At 38.7% G+C, this 25,700-nt stretch overlaps 1 protein-coding gene across 4 annotated transcripts in view; it reads left to right on the top strand.

The window, feature by feature from the left end:
- The first annotated feature begins 10,739 nt into the window (after positions 1 to 10,739).
- The window catches only part of LOC109070816 (SH3 and multiple ankyrin repeat domains protein 1-like), a 70,294-nt gene continuing 55,333 nt past the window's right edge, over positions 10,740 to 25,700 (top strand). For all 4 annotated transcript variants that reach the window (XR_006154218.1, XM_042720305.1, XM_042720306.1 and 1 more), the window contains exon 1: positions 10,740 to 11,255. Coding sequence is in view for 3 of the 4 variants with exons in the window: in XM_042720305.1 (XP_042576239.1) it covers positions 10,755 to 11,255 (501 nt within the window). In the remaining variant the exon portion in view is untranslated. The remainder of the gene's footprint in view (positions 11,256 to 25,700) is intronic.

A 25,700-nucleotide genomic window follows, 5' to 3' on the forward strand; every position in this document is an offset into this window, starting at 1 on the left:
TAATGTTTTTTAATTATTCTTACAATTATTTCTTATGTAAATTTCAAACCTGTATGAATTTCTTTCTTCTGTGGAAAATATATTTTGTTTGTTGTCCATACAGTTTGGTTATCAATAAATGACCTTCTTTTGACGTCTGTTGAGGAAAGAAAGTCGTACAGGTTTAAAAACGACATGAGGGTGAATAAATGATGACATTTTTGGGTGAAACTATCGAACTATACATGAAGTAAACTTTGCAATCGTCTCTGCAGTCATTAAAATCTTGGAAGGTGAAGGTCTCAAACTCAAAGCATTCTCAACAGACCTTAATCAGGTTAGATGCCATATTGATTTTAACACAGATGAAAACAAGGCTGTAAAGGATAGATTTACATTCTTTACAGTGGAATGCACTGCATAAAGGTCTTAGATCCTGAAATTTTCGCAAAGTTTTCTCTACTACTATTATTATTATTTTTTTAAGAAAGATGTTTTGTCAGCTAAACAACCAGTATGTTGTTAAAAAAAACAGTACTTTTATTGTAGATTTAAAATATTTAACATTTTCATAGGATCTCTGTATTAAAAAACCCCGCTGATAAAATGTAATAGCTTTTTTTCCACAGCATGTGGAAAAAATTCACAACCCTGACTGGATCACATTCAGCGATCAAAACTGAAAGGCAAACAAATTCAAAATAACAGGACAAGTCAAGACTGGTCTGTAAAAATACTTAACACTACACAATGTACCCAATAGCATGCAACCTGAGGTGCCACATCAAACTTCAGAAACCTTGATACTGAGTAATCGCTCAACAGGCACCGTAACCTTGAAGCTCATTAAAATTTTGTAGAAACACGAAAGTGCAAGTTTGCTTGGACAGAGTAAATGAGGGAAGGGACCCATGGGAGGATAACGAAAGAGAAAGAGATGGGGAGAGATACTGTTATCTTGCACTCGTTATCTTTTCATGTTTCTTTCTTGCCCTACAGAGGGCATCAATCAATTTCCTTTGTCTTGATTCATCTCTCCCCCTTTGCTGATGATTAATTGAGATATGCTCAGTTCATTGTTTGCTCTGACATCCTTCATGTCCTGTCTAACTATGACCTTAAGGGAAAAAAATCACAAAAAATCTACTTACACACCTCCACGTCACTCCAAACCCATGCAGCATATTTTACAAAGATGATCAGTGTATAAATAAGTTTGTATTAAAAGAAAATCCACCCTATTTTGTAAATTCATGTTATAAATGTTATTGTGAACAAATCATCCCTGCATATGTATTTATTTTGACATTTAAATTTTTAGTCATAACTCGATCTTCTTGTGAAATGACACTTTACTTAAACTCAAGTCCACTTAAACTCCACCTCTTTCTTACAGTCCTCCACAAGCTCACATTCATTTAAGTTTAATGCCCACAACTCGAAATCCAATTAACCACTGATTCATAGAACCAAGTTCCTGCTTTACATTTTTGTCTTTTTTTGATAATCTGTCTCATTCAGATTCTGTATGTCACAATATGGAATAAAAGATCTGTGGCTACTTTTGTTTCATCGCAACTTTAAAAGAAAAATTCACTCAAAAATGAAAAAACTCTTTATCTATAAAACCATTGTTGTGTTCATAGTAACCAGGCGTTGTCAAGCAATGAAAAAGACCAAAAAATATATTATAGTATTTCTAATATAGTAATGTTTGTATTATGCCTCTTCTGGATATAACTGCAGGGTAGATGCAAGCTGCATGGAATGTCAAATTTATTCATGAATAAAGATTTAATTCTGGTCTGCTCTCCAAACAAACATATCAGATACAGTATATAGCTTTAAAAGACTTGAAATAGCACAAGAGTTGTCTGAATTATATTTATAATTTTTAAACCATTTTTGTCAGTTTTGGAGCTTCTCTGCATTTTTTCAGTAAAAGAGCAGCATGAACAGTTTTTAAATCATCTCATTTTGAAGAAAGAAAGTCATAGATGTCTGAAGCAACATGAGTTTGAGTAAAAAATGATAACAGTATTCTGATTTAAAAAAAAAATAATATAACTTTAAGGTTTCTTTAGCTCTTTTTTTGCTCCTAATTCTCTCTATTTTAACTCTCTCACATTTTCCCTGCCATCACGCACCTCTTCCCACATGTGCATGGCCGTAGCCCGGCTTTGGAAATCAGTGAGGTCTGGGGATGGGTGGGGGTTGGGGGATTGGTGTTAAAGAATTGTGTTATAATAACCCCTGCAAATACAACTCATTATATACACTATAATAAACACTTATAAAGACATGTAGATGTTTGTGAAAGATGTTTTCTCTGTTTTGGAGGGATGATTATTTTTAAATCATTCCCTATTTATTGCATTAAAATTTGTTAATACTATATTTAAGGGTGGATAATTTTATCAGTTGTTTATTATTCAGGCAACAATACATAACTACAATAACGTTGTCTAGTGCTCTTATGAAAGTCTATAGCATGATTAAAATTAAAATCAAAATTTTTTAAATCAAAAGTATTTCATTTCATTCTGTAACCTACTTGTTCTACAGATCTGTGTGTACTAGTGTTAAATGATACTGTTTTTGACAGCACTGATAACGTTTATGACAGATAATATCATGCATTTCTCTTACTGAATGTCGTACCCTGTCAGCAAAAACCTGTCCATGGGCTTTTTTGATTGCTGTCAGTTTAAGTGCTGGCGCAATGTTGCCAGATATCACTACTAAAACAAACAAAAAAACAAAAAATAAATAAACCAAAATTATTTCCAATCTTTTGCAAATAAGATAAGATATAGACATCGTTGACTCTAAAGTGCAACTTCCTACTTTATTAACTTTCTAAAGTGTTAAATTAAGTGGAAAAGACAAGTCCAAATCACTTATAATAGCTGGATCTGGCAACACTGAGGCTGTGCCCGAGCCCTCACTCACAACTCTCTGAAGACTCGTTCACTACTCCAGCATCTCGCAGTGATCATTTTCATACCAGGGACACTAAACATTCTTGCACACGGTCTAAACTGAATTGTACATGTCATGCAGGCATTCATATGAAGAGTTTAACAACAAGTAAGTCATTCAGAGAACAAATTTTATTTCTGAACATGAAAAATTTACTGAGGTCCGGACCACAGGCTACGGGCCTGCACATGTGAGTTCAGCTCCTCAGTTTTCTGTTTTTTAATCTATCCGTTCAATTCACATTTCTCTTCACCCGCTGTGCCCGAGTTCCTCTTCCCTGGAACCAGAACCTGCTGAGACTAATCCCTCTCTATCACCGTCCTGGTCTTCCTCAATTTCTGTCTCTCACCCCAGCTCTCACCACCCTTCTCGTTTTGCCCTCTATCTCGGAGTCAGCTCCCTCCCGCTTCCCCTCATCTCCAATCCCCCTCATCTGTGATTAGTCAGCAGGAAAAAAATATACTTTGTTCTTCAGCCAGTGTTTTTTTTTTGTACTCTTTCATTTTGTCCTTATCCATATGCTTTTCAGTTTCTGCCAGCTGCTCTACCTCAGCTGAATGTTCCTGTTTGTTTCTCCTCTTTCTCTTTCCAGCTTCCTCTGTTAGTTACTGTCTGTACTGTCAATACTCCCTAAATCATGTTAATTTTGTCTGTTTCATTGCTCTATTGAACAGGGACTTATTATGGAATATGGTCAGTGTTTCTGCCTAAATTGCACACCATCTGTGGCTGTGTTTCATGGTTTTAGGGTGCCTGTAATGATAAAGGAGGTTTGTATGACAGCACAATTTCACAGAGCTTGCCAAAGGGGCGTAAGTTTGATCTTTGGTTGTAAATAAGAGGGCTTTGTGCTTCATTTATTGTATCTCTTCATATTACCCTCTCTTCCCACTCCACTTCTCTCAGCCATTGTCATTTATTTTCTCTGACAGCCATATTATTTCTTTTACAGCCCTTTAATGTTCCCATCACATATTTTCTTTTTCATCCCTCTGGTGTTATCCATATTTTCCCCATTACTTATCACTGTTCCTCCTCTTTCTGTCCCTCACTCATTGTCAGATCTGGTCAGGCTGGTCATTGTGCATCAAACGCCCTGTTGCATAGCTCTTCTCTTGTATTCTGTGTTTGATGCAGTCACCATTCACTGTAAACACGTCTTTACTTGCCCAGTCTGTGGTGGGGATGTGATTGCTCTAATTAAAAAGGAGATGTCAACCTTTGCATCTATATCATTTTTGAAAGTCAGTGCTGCGTAAACCAATCGCATTGGCATAAACGAATCCCACACATCGCAAAATTGTCCATGAATTATCTTATTGACGTCTTTAACATGATTTCTTTAAAGCAGACTTAAGTTTATGCAAACATGTTTGAGATTAGCACCAAGATATTAGCACAATATATATAAATTGTTGTTATGAATGAATCAGCTACTCATAACGGACCCTTTTCACAAGTGATGAGTTTTAATGGTCATCAGCATTGTAAATCCTCCAAAGTTTTTTTATATATATTTTTTTAAATGTATGTGAATGATTAACGATATTTTTTTGGTTTTTTTTTAATTTATAACACTATATGATGGTAAATTTGATATCATTCTCTGTTCTCTGGGTTTTTTTTTTTTTTTAAAGTCATGAAAACATTATCATGAAGTTTTTCTTTTGCTATTTCAGCAAATGGCTATGCAAAAAATTTATTTGTAGTACTTTCCCATTCACTGCTCTCGAAAGTTTACCCAACTATGATGACTTCTGGTGAGAAACACGGTAATGTAAAAAAGGTCTATAGACTTGTCGCAACCAACTGGCGTAGCGCTGAATCATGCTTTTTGAATATACTTAACCGTCAAAAGTTTGGAAACATAAGATTTTTTAATATGTTTTTGAAAGATGTTTCTTGTCTCCACAAGCCTGGTTTTATTTCCACAAAGATATTAAGCAGTTTTTTTTAAAACAACGTTATGTTGGAAATATTTTCGTTGGCGGAGCAAAAATTTAATTTCCAACACTATGTGTAAATGTAAGTCACACAACATTAATTTCTTATAGTTTATTAAAGGGGTCATATGATGCAATTTCAAGTTTTCCTTTCTCTTTGGAGTGTTACAAGCTGTTTGTGAATAGATAAGATCCCTAAAGTTGCAAAGACTAAAGTCTCAAACCCAAAGAGATATTCTTTATAAAAGTTAAGACTCATCCATGCCCTCCTAAAACGCCTCGTTCTAACACGCCCCCACATGTCTACATCACGGTGTGGGAAGATTTGCATAACACCGCCCAAATGTTCAAGCATAGAAAGAAGGCATAACTTTTATTCTCGTTGTAGTATTGTTGCTGCCACCGCAGCCATGTCGAGGAGATGCTGTGTGTTTCATTGCAAAAGCGAAACTACTTTGTTTGGCCTTCCAAAAGAGGACACAACTAGAAATCAGTGGTTAAGTTGTATTTCAACACTGTTCCAGAACAGTTCGACCCAAATATTCAGATGTGATAGCCACTGGCTAATAAATTCTCCGATTTTACAGTGAGGACGCTAAGTATAAGATTAGCACAGATATATTTTACTCGTCGAAAACGCTGACTGAGCGCTTCAGAATTTCTCTCTCTGTTAAGCGATCTGTGCTGTTTCTCAGTTCATCTGAATGGATGCGCAGCGCACCTGTATTTGACTTTGTCACTTTGTCTCACACACACACAAAGAGAAAGAGAGCGAGAGAGTCTTGCATACCATGCAGTATTGATGCGCTACATGTAAACGATATTCTTTGTTGTATTTTCCTGTCAAAATAATTGAGATCCTTTGGAATTCTTCAGCTTTTAAGAACTCCCTGGTTTTCTGGTAGTGGGCAAAACTAATGCGCAAACAACAATCTCATTGGCTGGCACTCATCTGTTCTCGTCCCTGTGTTGATTTCATCAAATCAATTCGAGCGAACACACACAACCTGATTAATATTCGTGAATCCAGCAGCTTGTTAATCCTTAGTACATTTTATATTGTTCTTATTAGTAGAATTCTAAGTATTATTATTTTTATTATTAATATCATTATATTATCAGTATTATTGTTAGTTTTTTCCCTTTTTTTTTTTTTTATACAGAAACACTGAATGACCAAAAAAGCAGCACCACCAGTCCGAAGTTCAGTTAAAATGACTAATATGCATTCATACATGGTTTTTATTCTAAAAACTAAAGTTCTATCATTAAATAATACTTATCATATAACACACACATTAATATATGTTATATCAGTCTGGCGAGTAATCTAAAAAATTTACTAGCCAATGGCGATTCAATTTCCAAGGTGTCCGTAGAGGGTTGTATTATCTTAGTTATGAACACACTGGTTTGTAGTGCAAACAGTTTTACCGTTAACTGCACCCTGTTATTCTTCTCGTAACTTTACTTTTTAACTTACTTCCACGTTAAAAAATAAGGTGGATACAGTGTAAAAAATATCACGCAAGCGTGCTGTTGGTCTTAACAACGACTAAAGGGTATACACTGCTTCAGATACTGCCACTTTGCATTGCAAGTGCCTTTTCAGACTACATGAATAGCATAAAACTCATTCACACTCAGCAAATTGAATCATGCTCATGCATAAGCACACATGAACCTCTGAGAAAATAAAAGGCAATCTGTGTTGTAATTGTAGTGCACACAGACGAGTCGACTTCTCTGTTCATAAACACATTTAAGCTTTAAATGACTGATGATCAACAAACCTGAGGGTCAGAGTATTGCACTGAACTTGAAGGGAAGTCCTTAAGCCAGTACTAAGATACTCTTTCAGGAAGCCTAGCTGTCTCCCTGACTCTCTGTGGTGCACTTCACAACAAATCCACAGGCTCACAGCTATTATGATTTGCGTGCTTTGCTGAAGATGCAAATTGGGTGTAATTGTATTTGGCACATTGTCAACTATGATAGCGCCGTTCTCTGTATATTTTACACAGTGTTTTTTAATTGAATGACTGAAATTCTTCATGCAGCTAAGATGTTCTAGGGCTATTTTCCTATTGTTTTGAATAGTTTGCTTCTGTGCTGAGGATATGGACATGTGAAACAAATGAATTATGTTGCAGTACCCTCAGGAACTGCTTCTGAATTAAGTGTCTGCAGAGACATTAACACCAGCTGCCCTCCAGTACAGAGTCAATAACCCTGGTGGCGGTCAAGCAATGATGTCTTGTTCAGTGCTCCAATTGCTTCCTATCTCGCTGGGGTAAAACACAGTGTTTCTAATGAAAACTCAGTTAAGGTGATGGCAGACATGGGCAATTGGGAACCTGCTGTACAATATATGGCATAAATGAGAAATAAAAAAGAAACTTGTTGATAATTGCTGGTAATTATATTAAAGTAGAAAGATGCAAAACTAGTGATCTCAGGTATTAGAGTAGTATATCTATGGCAGAGGTTTTCAAGATGGTTCTGGGTGCCACGGGGGCATCCTGGGGGTCTGTGAAAATTTTAGAGAGAATAAAAATTGCAGAATGTATTTTTGTGGCTGTGAAAGTTAACGTGCAATTAAGATATTAATGAAATGTATTAAATGCAATGATTTTGAATTTTTACTGACATATTTAGTAAATTTGATCACTAAAATAGCAATTCACTATTTTATTCTGCTTTCTCAAGACATTACATAATGAGATAATTGCTTTTTTTTTTTTTTAACAAGAAAACAAGAAAATATGTGTTTTCCTTTCACAAAACTGTATGCAAATTTGTTGAAATGCTCTCTGGATTTTTTACATTTATTTTTTTATTTTTTTATAAAATTGTAATAAAAATTGCTTCATATCATATCACATCACATCAGGGATAATCATATGAGTGGTTTTGGCATCAAAAAGTTTGAAAACCCCTGCTCTAGGGTTTTGTGTATGGAGTGAGAGATTTGATTTTATGGGTAATAAGTGAATACTTTCGGATACGACATCTGATTGGCACCAGAACAAGACACACTGTCATAAGATATCCTCCACATCTAACGTGTGGGTGCAGCATCTGAGCCACACAGCAGCTGGGTGTGAGTGGCACTACAGAGCAGTATTTTGTTCCCTCTGCTAAACACAGTGATCCTATTTTGAAGAGGTCTATTTAAAGGAGAGACACTCAGTGCCTTAGAGTGCTGGGCTACAGTGGTTTTGTTACTGATCTGGGACATATGAGAAGTTACAACACTGTGTTGAGTGCTGTTTGCGGCATGTGTACGAACAGGGACGGTGGCAAGAGTCCTGTCTGTGTTGTAATACAAGAGGTGCACGAGTTTGTGTGTGTAGAGACAGAGCCGGTAGAAGCCAAACATCTTCTTTCTACTGTAATACAAGCAGTGCATGAGTGTCTGTACATGACAGTTCTCTCTCGTCATAGTGTGTTTGTTTTGCATAAGGGCAAGTGGGACATGAGGGGTAGGTGGTAATCTGTGAATGAGAATTGGCTTCTTGCCGCGGGGCCATTCCCACGGAGACTCTTCTTGCATTCATAACTAGCTAGACTTGTGCAGTGGAATTTGGAACATAATGCTGATGTCTTGATAATTTGATCTGTTCTTAAAGGAATAGTTTGCCAAAAATGTAAATACTATATGACTTTTTTTTTATCTGAACACAAAATAAGATTATTTAATGAATATCCAGTTTGGTGAAATCAATATAATGATAGTGCGTCATGATTCGCTTTCATGCTTAATATATATATATATATATATTTAAGCCATATATGATTATATTTACAGTGCCTTTTTGAAAGTATTTAGTATGTGCTGCCTTATGTTAAACTGCTTTAAATTACTTTTTTATTCCACATCAATCTACACTCAATACACTTTAATGGCAAAGCAAAAAACAGAATGTTAAATTTTATAAAAAAAAAAAAAAAAACTGAAATAAGTACATTGCATAAGTATTCAAACCCTTAACTCGGTACCTAGCTTGAAGCACATTAACAGCCTTAAGTCTTTTTAGGTATGATGTGAAAAGCTTTGCTCATCAGCTTTTGGCAATTATCTGTCATTCTTGTATCTTCTCCTCATCTCTTCACCTCTCAAGCTCTGTCAGGTTGGATGGGGGCAGATGCACATTTTCAGGTTTCTCCAAAAATATTTGATCGGGTTTAATCCCAGGCTGTGGCTGGGCCACACATGGACATTCACAGAGTTGTCTGTAAGCCACTCTTGCTGTGTTTAGGTTAATTGTCCTGTTGGAAGGTGAAACCTTCTGCCCAGTCCACACATGGACATTCACAGAGTTGTCTGTAAGCCACTCTTGCTGTGTGAGGCTCTAAATGCGCTTTTCTTTTACTCTGAAGAGTCCCTCAGACCCCCCTGCTGAAAAACAGCCCCACAGCATGAGGCTGCTACCAGCACACTTTACTTTTGGGATGCTACTCTGCAGGTGATGAGCAGAGCTAGTTTCCTTTAAACAAGATGCTTGAAACTGGCTTGAAACAAGCTCTCTGAGCTCTACAGGCAGTTTATTTATATTTTTTTGGACCTCAGGGCTTTGTTTTTGCTCTGGTATGCATTTTCAGTTGTTAGACTTTTTATTAAGATGTGGGTGCTTTTCAAATCATACCCATTCAGTAGTGTAGTAAGTAGAAGTGTAGTAACATCTACAAGCAATATTAATGCTCCTGAACTAAATTATAAGTGTCCCAGATAAGGGCATGAATACTTATACAATGGAATCATTGAAGTTTTTTTATTTTTTAATAAATTGCAAAGAAAAGAAAAAAAACCCTTCCCCCCCCCCCCCCCCCGTTGCCTTTATGGTGTATGGAGTGTAGATTAATGCGGAAAAAAAGTAATTTAAAGCAGTATAACATAAGACAGCAACATAACAAAATGTGAAAAAAAATTAAGGGGTATGAATACTTTTGCAAGGCATACACACACACACACACACACACACACACACACACACACACACACACACACACACACACACACACACACACACACACACATATATATATATATATTGGCACACACACACATATATATATATATATTGGAAACTTTTTATTTTGCTTTGCGATAATATAACAATATTTAAGTCATAAATCAGAAATATAAAGTTTTCTATATAATTCGAATTCTAAGTAATTTCTATATAATTAATGCCAGTGTTTTTTTTTTTTCTGGTTTTAAATGTGTTACTTAAAGTATATATTTTTTTTTAGCTGGAGTGAACTGTAAAGGTGGCGCACAGGATGATGATGATGGTGATAAAATTTCTTTTGGGGAGAACAATTCCTTTAAGTGACTTCACACAGAATTGAATATTTTTTTCTTTGTAAACATGCACCACACGTATATATTGGTGTTACATGAGTGCAAGATTTGAAGTAAGATGGTATAAGCGCCATGTTATCGAGACACTGTGTCAAGTTAAGAGAAGCTAATCTTGATTCATTTCCATTCCACTGAGTCTCAAACATAATGCTTGTGGTGTGAGACGCTTGAAAACCAGCGAGACACATTGTGACTATCAAAGATATTGCTCTAGTGTACATTTAAAAAATGGCACAAATGCACGAACACGTCTTGCATGAACGGCCTGCTGCGACTTGGTGCGAGCTGCTGAGTGATGGAGCAATGTGGGATTGTTTGTTCTTTTATATTCTCTCGAACTCCTACTTCTGTTCTCTCAGTCTGCTCTCTCCTCCTCTCATCATCCACCTCTCGCTATTTCTCATGCTTACACTCCTCTTCTCTTTTCACAGTGTGTCTCTGGGGATGATGCCGTTGCCGCTGGTGCCACTCTCCCTTTCGCCATGACGATGCCGCTCAGCCCCCTCTCCAGCGACGAGGAGCAGCAAAGGATGCTGGGAAACAGTCAACACCTTTATCCAGGGGCAGAAGAGGAAGAAGAAGAGGAGGAGGAGGAGGAAGAGGAAATGGATGATGACTGCATGGACGAGGAAGGCGAGGAGGAGAACGGAGAGCTGGAGTTGGATGATGAAGAAGATGTGGACGACGAAGATGACATCAGGCGAGGTCCAAGGCGTTTGAGAGGAGGCAGGGAAGAGGGGCACAGGCAAAAAGGCACAATGGCTGGACGACTTCCAGGAGACAGACCGCTACGAGCTGGCAACCCGGGCCACACAGCCAACCCGTATTCGTCCAACACTGGACCCACCCACCAAGCGCCGGCTAATCAGCAGCAGCCGCAACAGCAGCGGAAGCTACGAGAGCGAAGCTCAAGCAACGCACCTGACGACACACACATAGCTATGATGGTCTTTCGAATTGGCATTCCTGATATCAAACAGACGGTTAGTCACACACACACACACACACACACACACACACACACACACACACACATATGATGGTCTTTCGAATCTTCCAATTACCCACTCATATGCTATGCAACATCCGTCTTTTGCTAACCATGCCTGGTTGAGCCCACAGCATACATATTAACCAGGCAGTCAGAGTGCCGGCCGAACACCGTTCAAAGAATCAATTAAGCGAATACTGGGAGTGATACAAGTTTATGACAAGTATACAAATCTAAAAAAGGAGGCACGAATGAATTACACAGACTTGGAAAAGCTGTTCTCAAGCGCTCAATGCCATCTCAAACAGTCTGGTGCATATGCTCTGCTATGGCAGGTCAGAACTTGCTCTCCCAGATACCTTTTGGTCAATACACATGACCTCTGCTGCACAAAAGACCTGTTATACTTACACTTTCTTCCCTAGCAGTACCTTATACATATATATGAAATGTGTATAGACTTTAAAATAGATCCCAGAGCGCGGCAAGTTGCCAGTAGGTGGGCCACACACTAAACAAACACACATTGAGTGCTGCGGCTGCCACCACAAAACAGAAGTGTTATTAGCACTTTCAATATGTTTGTTTACATGCACTTAAAAAGTTGGGTTTTAGTTGGTCTAAAGGCTGAAATAAACTACATGATTTTTGCCTGATTTTCCTCCGATTTACTGTCTGGACAAGTTGATGCTAGTTGTTTGAAAGTCAGAGCAGATTTGAGTTGACAGATTCCATAGAAAATGAGAATGGGTAACACATTTCTATCTTGATACTTTAGATCAGTCATGGGCCCTGTGTCTCACCTGGTTGGCCGTTTACAGTAACATTGTTCAAAAAGTTGCCCAGTGTATCATCAGCCTGATTCCATCCAGTCGGAGGATATCAAACATGATATTTTCAGCCAATTTTAGAACACATATTGTTTTCATTTGTCATGCGTCTACTAGCAACAAAGCACACATTTTTGCATGAGTTTGTTGTGATCAGAACAACTTAAAAGTCTGCTATGTACGATCCTCAGTTGTTTAGTGTATGATGGCCCAGCAAGCTGCCCAGTGTATTATCAGCCTAGGTGTATGATGCCTAGTGTTTTAAAAATCTGTTTAGAATTTAAAAGTTGTAGTAGTTGTAGTGTATTCCAGCCTTTAGCTTGATTATAACTACATATGAATACTTTCTTTCTAAAGTTTGGGATCAGAAGAAATTAATACTCTTTCTATTCATCAAATAGTCCTGAAAAAAAATGTATAATGGTTTTTCCACTAAAAAATTGATATTACTAAGAACTATTTCTTGAGCAGCATATCATCATATTAGGATGATTTCTGAAGGATAGTGTGATACTGAAGACTGAAGTAATGATGCTGAAGATTCAGCTTTTCCATCACAAGAATAAATTACATTTAAAACTATATTAAAGTACAGTTAAATACTGTTATTTCTTAGTTGTAATAATAGTTCACTAGGGGTGTCCCTGACTAAGGATTTTCATAGTTGAATCGGAATTTTCGAATCTTGCCGATATTCAACTGATAGTCGAATCATATGTTTTGGGGGTGGGGCAAAATACATCAACAAGAGTCTAGTCAGACATTCGACAGTCATAATTACATTAACACACAGGGAAAATGTGTAATGGATGCCTCGCAGATACAAACGAGGTGAATAATGTTTTATGTTTTGATTAAAAGATTGTTAACATTAAACGTCAGCAAAACCCTAAGAATTCACAACATTTTTTACAATAGTGCTCTCATTACAGTGTTATGTACAGTAAATGACAATAGTTAGTAATGTCCTGCATGTTTCTGTTTTGAGCTGCGCGTGCTGAAGGTGACCAGTAGAATGAGGCATGTTTTTAATCAGTGGGATTTAACTCATCATCTATCTAATATAGAATACGCAACGTTATTTATGCAACATAACGCCAATATTACGACTTATAGGCTATCTGCACAAAATGCCCCGAATGCACGTGAACGTGTGCGTGGGTCTGAATGAACTCCTTTTGTGGACGTTTTCTTCACGCAGCAACGTGCAGAAACACGGCAAATAACCTCTAAAAATTTACAGCGTTTTATTATAATAGTGTTCTCATTATAATTATGTATATGACAGTCCCAGTCATAGTAATTAATATTCTGCATTGTTGTCTGTCCCGCTCGCGCTGCACGCTAAAGGCATAATCACCATAGTAGGCTACTAGATGAAGCCCTTTACTGCAGCGCAACTCAACCAAATGCATCTTATACAAGATAAATAATATATATACAGTATATATATATAAACAGGCTGAAAAATGTTTTTTTTGAAATCACTTGTACCCTACCTGATTGAAAAAATCCAGTCTTTCACACTTTTTTTGTGTTTGTGTCAGTTGAGTCTTGTTAATGTTATAAATCCCTGCCCGCCAAGATGCTCCTCTGTAGGTCACGGACTATAGAAAGTGAAACTTAAATCTAAAATATTTATTTGAAGCTTCTTTCTTTTACGATTCTTATTTACAGCATTATTTTAATTGGCTGTATATTAACTGATTGGGAGAAAACCAGTAGTTCTATGTGAAATCAGACATTTGATCACCCCCATATAGCCAAAATGGCATGATCATAACAACTCTGCGGATATTCGACTGTGAGATTGGTAGTCGAATCAGACTCCTTCTATCGAATCTCAGACTATTCGGGGTCACCCCTATAGTTCACTTGATCAAATAAATGCAACGGGGGAAAGGGGATGAGCGTAAGAGACTTCTTTCAAAATATCTTACCTATCAAACTTTAAAATGGTAGTGTAAATGTAGTTAGTGGCTCAGTGATCCAACTGAACTCAGTTCATTTACATGGTAGGACACTGTACAAATTGTGAAATAAAAAATGAATGGAATAATCTACAAATCTCATCAACTTACATTTTATTCACAATATAATATAGATAACATATCAAATGTTAAAAGTGAGACATTTTGAAATGTCATGCCAAATATTGGCTCATTTTGGATTTCATGAGAGCTACACATTCCAAAAAAGTTGGGACAGGTAGCAATAAGAGGCCGGAAAAGTTAAATGTACATATAAGGAACAGCTGGAGGACCAATTTGCAACTTATTAGGTCAATTGGCAACATGATTGGGTATAAAAAGAGCCTCTCAGAGTGGCAGTGTCTCTCAGAAGTCAAGATGGGCAGAGGATCACCAATTCCCCCCAATGCTGCGGCGACAAAATTGTGGAGCAATATCAGAAAGGAGTTTCTCAGAGAAAAATTGCAAAGAGATTGAAGTTCTCATCATCTACAGTGCATAATATCATCCAAAGAGTCAGAGAATCTGGAACAATCTCTGTGCGTAATGGTCAAGGCCGGAAAACCATACTGGATGCCAGTGATCTTCGGGCCCTTAGACGGCACTGCATCACATACAGGAATGCTACTGTAATGGAAATCACAACATGGGCTCAGGATACTTCCAGAAAACATTGTCGGTGAACACAATACACCGTGCCATTCGCCGTTGCCGGCTATAACTCTATAGGTCAGAAAAGAAGCCATATCTAAACATGATCCAGAAGCGCAGGCGTTTTCTCTGGGCCAAGACTCATTTTAAAATGGACTGTGGCAAAGTGGAAAACTGTTCTGTTCTGTGGTCGGACGGATCAAAATTTGAAGTTCTTTTTGGAAAACTGGGATGCCATGTCATCCGGACTAAGAGGACAAGGACAACCCAAGTTTGTTATCAGCGCTCAGTTCAGAAGCCTGCATCTCTGATGGTACAGTATGGGGTTTGCATGAGTGCGTGTGGCATGGGCAGCTTACACATCTGGAAAGGCACCATCAATGCTGAAAGGTATATTCAAGTTCTAGAACAACATATGCTCCCATCCAGACTTCGTCTCTTTCAGGAAAGACCTTGCATTTTCCAACATGACAATGCCAGACCACATACTGCATCAATTACAACATCATGGCTGCGCAGAAGAAGGAGCCGGGTACTAAAATGGCCAGCCTGCAGTCCAGATCTTTCACCCATAGAAAACATTTGCCACATCATAAAGAGGAAGATGCGACAAAGAAGACCTAAGACAGTTGAGCAACTAGAAGCCTGTATTAGACAAGAATGGGACAACATTCCTATTCCTAAACTTGAGCAACTTGTCTCCTCAGTCCCCAGACGTTTGCAGACTGTTATAAAAAGAAGAGGGGATGCCACACAGTGGTAAACATGGCCTTGTCCCAACTTTTTAAAGATGTGTTGATGCCATGAAATTTAAAATCAACTTATTTTTCACTTAAAATGATACATTTTCTCAGTTTAAACATTTGATATGTCATCTATGTTGTATTCTGAATAAAATATTGAAATTTGAAACTTCCACATTGCATTCTGTTTTTTATTCACAATTTGTACAGTGTCCCAACTTTTTTTGGAATCGGGTTTGTATTGATAGATTGGTTGGTTCCATCAGAACTAAATCCACTGATTCATCCCTGAAAATTTGATCAGAAGCATCACGTTTCTCAAAAGCATCGGGGGATGAGTTGATTGTAGAGACCATTGGTGTGGTAATAGTTCTATAACCTACTTGGACTTGTCTCATGTGTCACATTGCGCTGCTCGAGCCCGGTGTAGACACAGTGTTACAATACTTGTGGGAAACACAGCCCTGGTCACTTTACTTATTCAGGATTTGGTATTGTCAGAAAGAGTTTCAAATAAATCACTGATATGTCCAATTACTTTGAACTTTTAAACTACAATATTTATTTCTCTTGATATGGCTTTACTGGATTCTGATGGCTCAGGAATCTATATTTAAATATGGGCTGACGCTGGCTGGATCTGCTGAAATTGCCCTCCAGCATATGCTCATACGGTCTGTGTGCACTTGCACGAGTGTGTGTAGTGTGCATATGTGTGTGTGTAAGTAGATTTTATCCAAACTTCTCCTCCATACAGATGTGCAAACGTTGGCAATTTTTTCTTCTTTTTTTTTCCCCAGATAAAGCAAAAAGAAAGAGCAAGAGAAAGAGAGAGTGAGAAAGCAAGCAAAATGAAAAAAAACAAACAAAAAAAAAAAAAACAAGGGAAAGTAAGTACAGGGACTCTAGTTAAACATCCAAATGGCAAAAATCCTTCCCAAACAAAATCCTGTAAACAACTGTTTGACTTTCAAATAGAAACAGACTCAAGGTGACCTCAACGGTTTTAGATGAAGAGAAAAGGTGGGATAAAAAGATGTGGGTTTGAAGTAGCCCAGTAATAAGCATGTGATGGTGTTCAAGTGAAGCTCTTTTTCACAAGACAGATTAAGAGGATCACTGGTTTGAGGAATAAATCACCACTGCTGTAATCGGTTTATTGTACACCACAAATTAAAGCGGGCACTTTTAAATTAAAGTCACTGTGGACATGTTTGCCTAAAGGGATGCAAACAACGGCGCTGCTTCCTCCCAGACCAGAAACACACGACAGCATCTAGCACTCTACAGTATGTTTATAGTTGTGCTCCATTCCTTTGAATGACAGTACTGAGGTTCACTTTCCCATCATGCTCCCTGCACTGTCCTATAGCTGTGGGCAGTTGCAGGAGATTAATGATTCATGAATAATATGATTATGCTTGATAATTGAATTAAAATGGGTAGACCTGGGCCCAGAATGTTCTTTCAGTGGAAGTCAAATTGAAGGCAGTTTTGCTGCCTCGCTGCCCAGTCGACCAGTTACTCGGAGCATATTGATTGCCTTCTAAGGCACTGTAATATAATTTATACCAGTGTTATTTTAGTATATACACTGTTATAGTTTTTATTAATGTTTTGAATTACCTTTTATGTTTATATTTTTAGTGTTTTGCAATTTTAATGTGCTTTTGTCATTTTTTTTTTTTTTTTTTTTTTTTTCAGTTTTAGTTTTCAGTTAGTGATTTTTAGTTTATTTCAGGCAACAGAATTTTTTGTCTAATATTTACATTTTATATTTCAGTTTTACTTTGATTACCAAACCTTTTTAATAGTTTTTAAGTTAATAAGATCAAGGCAAGGCAATTTATTTATGTCACATTTTTATTTTACCACATTTTATACACAATGGCAATTCAAAGTGCTTTACACAAAAGGAAGTAAAATAATCATAAAAAACATCATTCTCCAAGCTTTGTTCAACCTCTAGCCCACTAAGTGGAAAATCCCCCCAAAATCCCTAACTATTCCCTACTTCACCCCCTACTTACTTTGACCATCATATAAACCAAACCAAAATAGAACTCAGAGGTCCTACTTTCAACTGATTAACCAACAAACTTGTCTTTCTTTGCCCATACTCTCTTTAACTTCACAGTAGTTTAAACTTCTGTTTAAAATGAATTAAAACAGTTAAGAATAGAAAATTATTATACATAGAATACAGTGCAATCTGTTCAGACGTAGCACAGTGCTCATCTGGGGGCTTGCAGCAATAGAGTGGGAGAGTTTTTTGTCCCCAGCATACTGTACACCAGTTCCTCAATTTTTTTGTGAGAAGCATACAATTGTAGATGCTGAAGAGAGAGATAATGTGTCTGGTGAGCAGGGCTCTGGCTTTGGTGATTTCCAGTGGTTTGTCCTGGCTTCCCTGGCTGGTTTCCAGAAAGTCGGTCCTTGGGTGCTGAGTTTTGGAGCTGTTGTAGTACAATCACAGTCCTGTCTGTGATGAGATGTGGACAGGGCTCAGCCGGCATGTTGTCCATGAGCAGTGGGTTTGTTTTGGATGCGTGGGTGTTATCAGTGTCCTTGTGGGATGTGTCAACCACATCATGACTCGGAAGCTTATATGAACTCCTGTGGTCACTCATACTTTGTCCAGGTGCATGTGTGCCATTCAGGTTGAGTAGTTTGGTACACACTGAAGGATGATGGAAGGAGAAATAGATATTGTCCTTTAGCACTCTTGCACCATGTTTGTTTGGGTGGAGGCCATCCAGTTTAAACAGTTGTCTATGGCCCCAGAAAAAATTTAACTTGTCGATGAAGTTGACTGCAGCCCAAGCTGCATGAAAACATGTTAGTTCTCCTTGCTGGGAGTGGTCCACTGATGAACGACTGAACTTCAAGTCTTCAAAGTTTTTCATGTTGTTTTTCAAGAATCCTTCTTAAGGAGTTCTGACTGCTCTTTCCGAATATCATTCTTCCCCACAGGGATGATGATCCTATTTGCAGTCTTGTACTTCATTAGAATGTTCAGAAGTTCCTTGTTCATATCAGAGACAGTTGCTTGAGGAAGGCAGCATGTAGTTGTAGTCCTGCTACTGATGTTTTCTGATAAAGGAGTCACCCACTATCAGGGTCCTGGGCTCGGCTGCACTCTGAACTGAATGCCGCTGTCTGTAATGCCTGTTAGTAGCGATGTTAGCTGCTGGCTGATACGATCACTGATCAGTCACATTTGGGGGTTTCTTCACCCACATTCAAATCTGTTCTCAATATGTATAGGGGGTGGTAGAATACCAGTGTTTGCAAGCCTTGTCATAGCCGTATCTGGGGTAGAGGATGCTACCGCAGCTATACAAGATAATCGTGACAATCTGATGTCTCGAGTGCATTTGGGTCTCGCTCCCTGTTTGTGCCATCGATAAGTCTTGTTCCTCTACACTTGGTATAAACCGTTGATTTTCACAGTACTCACCGGCTGTATGCTGAGGGGGTCCGTGATGATGATCTGCTGTGTGTTCCGCCTGTTCTGGAAGTCCAGCAAGTAACTGTTTCCAAGAACCACAATAAAACGAAAAACGATAAACGAAACTGTCCTTTATTAAATCCAACACACGAGGGTAACTCCACACTTGAAAGGGAAGACACATGTACACAACTGGTAGACCCGACAAAGGAGGAACGCACAGACTGGAACTAAATACATGACTTAACAAGGCAATTGGGAGGAACACAGTTGAACAGAATGACTAATTAAGAGACAATGAGAACAGGAACAGCCAAATAAGGGCACATGAGGGAGAAACTGGCCCTGCTTCTCAATGTTCATACTATCCATCCTAAATAGTATGTGAGATTAGAAGTGTATCCCAAAGCATAGTATGTTGAAAAGAGTATGCCAAAAGTCGGATGGACTACTATTTCAGGTCGATTTTTGAAGTGCGGATCTGTGCACACTCTAATGGCTAAAATTGCCCACAATCCATTGCGCTTTGGCGAAGGATTCGGGTCCAGAACTACAAACACGAATAAAACGCATTAGAAAAACACACAAATGTGGTGGATGCCCGCGATCAATGGTAAGGTAGAGGTTTACAAAAAGTGGTTTGAGTTACTGATAATCAACATTTAACCTTGTAAAAAAATATTTATTTATTGTTATCTGTGTTATATTTCATCTGCAACAGCAATGTGAACTTTTTATAAACATCCATTTGGTCGTTAACTTTTAAATGCACATGAAAGTCCCGCGACCGGACTGGCAGATCAACGAGCTACTTCTTTTCTCTCCAGTACAGTAGAAAGTTAAATTAAATGAAATGTGGAGGATGTTAACTGAGACGAGATGATTGACAGGCAAGTTTACAGTGACAGGGTGCATGTAACAGGTGTGACAGAGTGGTCCTTTAAAGACGCAATTGTATGATGTTATAGTATGTCCCAAAGCTTGCCTACTCTTCTACTACACACTCAAAAGTGTGTACTTTTTCTTCACCAAAAGAGTACATACTTTAAGAGCGTAGTATAAGTAGGCACATTGAGACGCAGGGTCGGTCACGGGGAGCACATGGGGAACAAAACACTACTAAGACAGTCCAATCCTGACACTTTCTATGTAATTTATAATTTAAGTAATGATTTTTCTAGGGGGGAAAAACACTCTTGTCATCTACGAATTTATTTGTTTCAATCACTCAGTCTGAAAGCATTTTTATTCCTGCAACCAACTGGCAAACCACACGCACAGGATTCTGGGATATCTGCATTCAAATATTGACCAGATGGAGGCATTTTGTTAGAATGGATGATACTCAAACAATGAATTTGGACATGCCCGACGATGGAGCATATTCGAGGTTTTGGCAATTTGTTTGTTATTTTTCTCTTTTTATTCTCTGTGTTAATAAAAACTAAACTGTATATGCTCTTGCTTTTTTACTCTTGCAATCTGGGATTGCATAATTAATGTAGGTGTACATATGTGCATTAGAGTGCATGTGTTTGTGAGGGGGATGTTTGTGTATGTTTGTGTGCAAGTAGAAGGGAGAGACAATGAGTGTGGTATTTTCTTTATTCCAGTTATTCGAAGCTGCCTATTTAGTCCAACAAGCCACTTGCAAATTGTAATTAGTGTAAGATTGGTTGATAGATGAAACAGGATGGCAGTGAAACACCTGGAGGTGATCTGAGCTGCATCAAAACACTCTGCCAAACATTTTTCTCTTGTGATTTTAGCCCATCTGCAAGACCTGCCTGTGCAAAAAATGATATATGAGTCAAATGCTGCAAAACAGTGATGAATTCATGATGTATTGGGTTATAAAATTAGAACCAACTTTTAACAGTCATTTTGATTAACACAATTTAGATCGTATTAAAAGAAAATAAAAATGCACTTATCTATTTTCTGTTATTGATGTTATTATGAATGTTTAATCCATACATGTTTAATTTTTTGTATGTTTTGAACTTGTAATTCTTCATCAAAATGTCATAACCCAGTTTTCCAATAAAATGTCAGTCTTCCCTCTGATGATGTATGCCAGTCTTCTCCAAACATTTAGTCTGCTAAAATCTCATCCATTTCCTACAGTTGACCCTCACATTCAGATCACCCTCCATCCAATCAAGAAACCAATGGATGGAACAAAGTCCTTTTCCCAACTTTTTTTCTTTTTCAATAATTCGTTTTTCACTTAGAATATGGAATAAAAGATCTGTTTGTTACTTCCGTTACATTGTGACTAATTAGTCATTAATACATTAAAGAAGGCAGTCAGGTGTGGAAAGCTGTCAATGTTATTTTATTAAAAATACCCATAATAAGGTTCGTCTGACTTTGAGATTCCCTTTCATGTCTTTCTCTCCTATGTCTTCATGATTTCTCATTTGCCTCAAACCATGTTCTTTTATGAGTCTCTCACTGTTTTTTTCTGTGTGGAGTGATGCTTCCGCATAATCCCAGTACATTAGGCCTGCTCTACATATCAGCTAATTCACCCTCAATAAACTGCAATTGCTCGTTAATTGTGGTTTAATGAGTTCGGGGAGAGACAGGAGGTGCACAGACACAACCGAGCAAATGTAGGGCCGCGGGAATGCCCACTCACCCCTTAATGCACTAAATGCTTTTGGAACACAGATTTGCCATCAGACATCAATCAGCGACCCAAAACAGAAACTAGAATTGTTTTATCGTACAAAATGTTACTTGAAGTTGAAACATTGAATGTATTAGTATTATCACAAACTGCATAGGAACTGTATTCAGTGATAGAAATAGTGAAACAGATGTGTTTGCAGTGTTGGGTGCTGAACTCCGAGGGACATCAGGGCATTATCAGAGTGACCCCACATCTCACACTCATTAACCACAAAGTCTGCCTGCAGCTCTATGAAACCAGGCGATCACTAAGAGAGCTGAGGGCAATAGTGAAGAAGTAAAGATGGAGGGAGAAAGAGAGTGAGAGGCATGGAAAGAGGATATGACAAGTCAGGGAGGGAAAGTATTGGTGTAAAGTATTGTCTGTAACAGTATTTGTGCCTCTTTATCTTAAAGGGGTCATTAACTGAGAAATCAAAATTCCCTTGATCTTTTGAAATGTGTATATATAAGAGGTCACTGTACTATAAAAATGTTTTTACCTAATTCACAGCAGCGGCCATCTATGAGGAAAGCATGCTGTCAAACACACAAAACTAGCCTATCACAGCAGTGGGCATTTACTTCCGAGTCTACAATCTGCCACGCCTAGTCAAACAGAGCGTTCTGATGAGGGGCTCAAAACAGGACAGAAAATAGTCTATTACTTATAAATTACAAAGTTTTTTGTTGTAAAAATCTTGATAATATAAGAGAACAGCACAAAATAATGAAAAAAGGCAGTTCATGACCCCTTTAATGTTTTTATCTTCTGCTCACCAAGGCTGCATTTATTTAATCAAAAATACAGTAAAAACAGAAATATCGCAAAATAGTAAATAAAATTAATTTTATTTTTATACATTTTAACATGTAATTTATTCATGTGATTACATAGCTGAATTTTCAGCATCATTACTCCAGTCCCTTTCGGTGTCACATGACTCTTGAAGAGGAAGAGGAAGATGGTTGAAAATGCTAAGTATGTGTAATTGTGAAGACTAGACGGGACGCGAGTGGTCATGAAGATGGCAGTGATATATAAAAGAGAGAGAGATAGAAGAGTAGGAGGAGGCAGTGAAGGTTATTTCCCTATAGTATCTCATTAAAGTCTACTAATCCCCCTTGCTCTTGCCCTGCAAGAAACAGGCCTGAGGGAGCTACTAGAATGAGAGAGAGACACATGGAGGGTTACATGAAACATTGTACCGGTCAAACACGAGTAAACACTTTAGTAAGACTACAACACCACATAATGCTTGCATACAAGACAGTTTAAAATTATTACAGCAATTATTTACTTTTTTATCATTGTTACTTTAAAAATATAGAATAAAGTCAGAAAAAATTTTAAGTCACAATTATACGTTTTTTATGTCCTTTATTGAACACACCATGTAAACATTCACTGATTTTAAGATGAGTTGTCGCTCAGAGCTGCCCAGCCTTTAAAAACAATATAAAAAAGTTTTACAGAGGCTGGGTGATGCAACAAGGCCAATAAACCAAAACATAGGAGTATATTAGCAACAGCAATGATTTCGACAGAAGAAAACATGCCTTCTGGAAGAGGCCCAGTCCTGACCTCAACCCAACTGAGATGCTTTGACATGACCTTAGGAGTGTGATTCACTCCAGACATCCCAAGCAGAATAATAGTGCAGAGTTCCTCCTGATCTCCTGCAGGTCTGATTCGCAATTACAGGAAACATTTGATGGAGGTTATTACTGACAAAAGTGTTATTAAATCCAAATATTCCAATTCTTTTTCCACCCTGCACTGTGAATCTTTACATAATATGTTGCAGAAAGACATGAAAACACATACATTTTTGTGTGTTATTTGTTTACGCAAGCTATGTCCATTGTTGATGAGATCAAATTGTATAAGCCATTTAACTCATGGTATCTACATTCGCATACTTTTTCCTAAAACTGAACATTGAATGTCTGGGAAACATATTGGTTAGTAAAAATATTGGTTTGCCATGCACAGCAGTCCTTACAGTATGTCACAAGTTCACCAGCCTAGTCACCAGCCCAGTCACCATCCCAATTGTCAGCCAATCTCACCAGCTCAGTCATCTTACCCACATATATTACCCCCCATTTCTCAGCATCCTGTCTGCTTCACACCTGCCATTGATGCCCAATCAGCACACCTGCCACCATTCATCTCATCACCTATGGTATAAAAGCAGTCGCCATTCATACCCTTATTGTTTAGTCTTCTTGTTGGTAACCCTTACATGTCATTGTTGCTACAAGCTGCTTAGCTGGCTCAATTACCTGCATTTCCCCATTCTTCATCTGTCTTTGGTCATCTTCATCAGTTTTTCCTGCAAGGAAAAGGGATAAGGTACTATTAGGATCAAGCTAAGTTGACTTATCTCACCAGCTAATGTGATTCTCACCTGCTGATTCTCTGTTCCTCTGCTTCCTTCAGTTTATTTCAATAAATACCTCACCTTTAAATCACCATTTACTCACCTTGTGGTCTTGTCTTCTGTGACAGAAGACTAGACCCACAATATGGATTATAATAATGACTCTCTCTGCCAAGATGTCTGTTCTCTGGAGTGTTATGTGGATGAGTTTGGGGAACATGTCCATTGGGTGAGATGGAGTGATTCTGTTCTGAATCATTTGTTGAATGGGCTGGATGATGACCTGCTAATCATCCTTATGCTTCTGGATTTTTATGGATTATCTCTGGACTTTATTAATCGGGTCCTTGAAGGTAATGGGTCCCAGTTTATTTGTTGAAGCAGACAACAATTGATGTGATGTCTCTCCAGTTCCATCCTGTGGCATGAGGATCGCTCCAGTTCACCCCAAGCCCCCACCTGAATCCTCCACATTCTTGGTCTACCCTCTACAGAGTACTTCTGTCCTGATATCCGTTCCTTTGTCAAAGTCATCACCTATCATGGCCACTGATTCTAAATCCACTCCAGTCTAGGAGTCTGCCCAAAGGAGGAGGCACCAGAGGAAGAAATGTGGCTCTGCAAGTCCAGCTCCTAATTACCACCAGTGTCTCTTCTGACCCTGGAATCAACCCCAGAGTTTGCTCCAGTATTGGCTCCAGCCCGTGAATTCGCTCTAGTCCTAGAGTCCAGTAATAAGTCTACTCATTTCAGCAAGTTCAGTCCTGGATCCACCTACAGTCCAATCTAATTCAGAGTCTGTTCCAAACAAATCCAGAGTTCAGTTATGAGTGTGCTCCGACCCCAGGATTCAGATCATCTCTAGCCCCCTACCAGACTCGAAAGAAGGCTTGCTTTCCAGAGTTTTGGATTAGCAGACCCCTGACCGGCCAGAGTTGTCCACAAGTTTAGATGAGAATCCCATCCAGACATGCAACCATCTCTGCACAGTGCACAGATAGCCCCTGAACCGAGTCGAGGGATGGCTCTTGTCCTTGACCAGAGTCGAGAAGGCTTGCATTCTGGAGTCTAGCCCAAAGGGCTCCTGTTCCCAAGTTTGTCCCAGAAAGGGTATAGGTGCCAGACCAGAGTCCAGTGCAGGCTCCAGCCTCTGACCAGAGTCCAGTGTGAGCTCCTGGCCCCAACCAGTTCCCAGTAAAGATTCAAGCCCCAAACCGGAGTACAGCACGTTCTCCGGCCCTCAACCAGAGTTCATTGTTGGCTTCAGCCTCAGAGCAAAGTCTGTCGGCTTCATCCCCTGACCGGAGTCAAGTGCCAGCTTCAGCCCTCGACAAGGGTCCAAAGCAGGCTCCAACCTTAAGTATCCAGTACAGGCCCCAGCCTTAGACCAGAGTCCGGTGCAAGCTCAAGGCCCTGACCAAGGCCTGGTTCAGGTACAAGTCCCTGACCACAGACCAGAGCAAATTTCAGCTCTTAATAAAGTCCGAAGCTGGCTTCAGCCCCAGACCAGAGTCCAGTAAAGGCTCCTACCTATGATCTGAGTCCTATTCACACACCGGTGACTAGTCAGGGTGAAGGACTAACTTTGGTTCCCCTCTCTAAGAAATCCAAGTCTGTTATCATGGTCAGGAGTGCCGCTCCCCTGGTCACCTGCTCCAGAGCACCCTCCAGTGTCTGCTCCTCTAAAGTGCCCTCCAAAGCTCGCCCCAGAGCCTCTCACATGGCCAGC

The sequence above is a fragment of the Cyprinus carpio genome, chromosome B3, assembly GCF_018340385.1.
Source record: "Cyprinus carpio isolate SPL01 chromosome B3, ASM1834038v1, whole genome shotgun sequence".
Taxonomy (NCBI): Eukaryota; Metazoa; Chordata; class Actinopteri; order Cypriniformes; family Cyprinidae; genus Cyprinus; species Cyprinus carpio.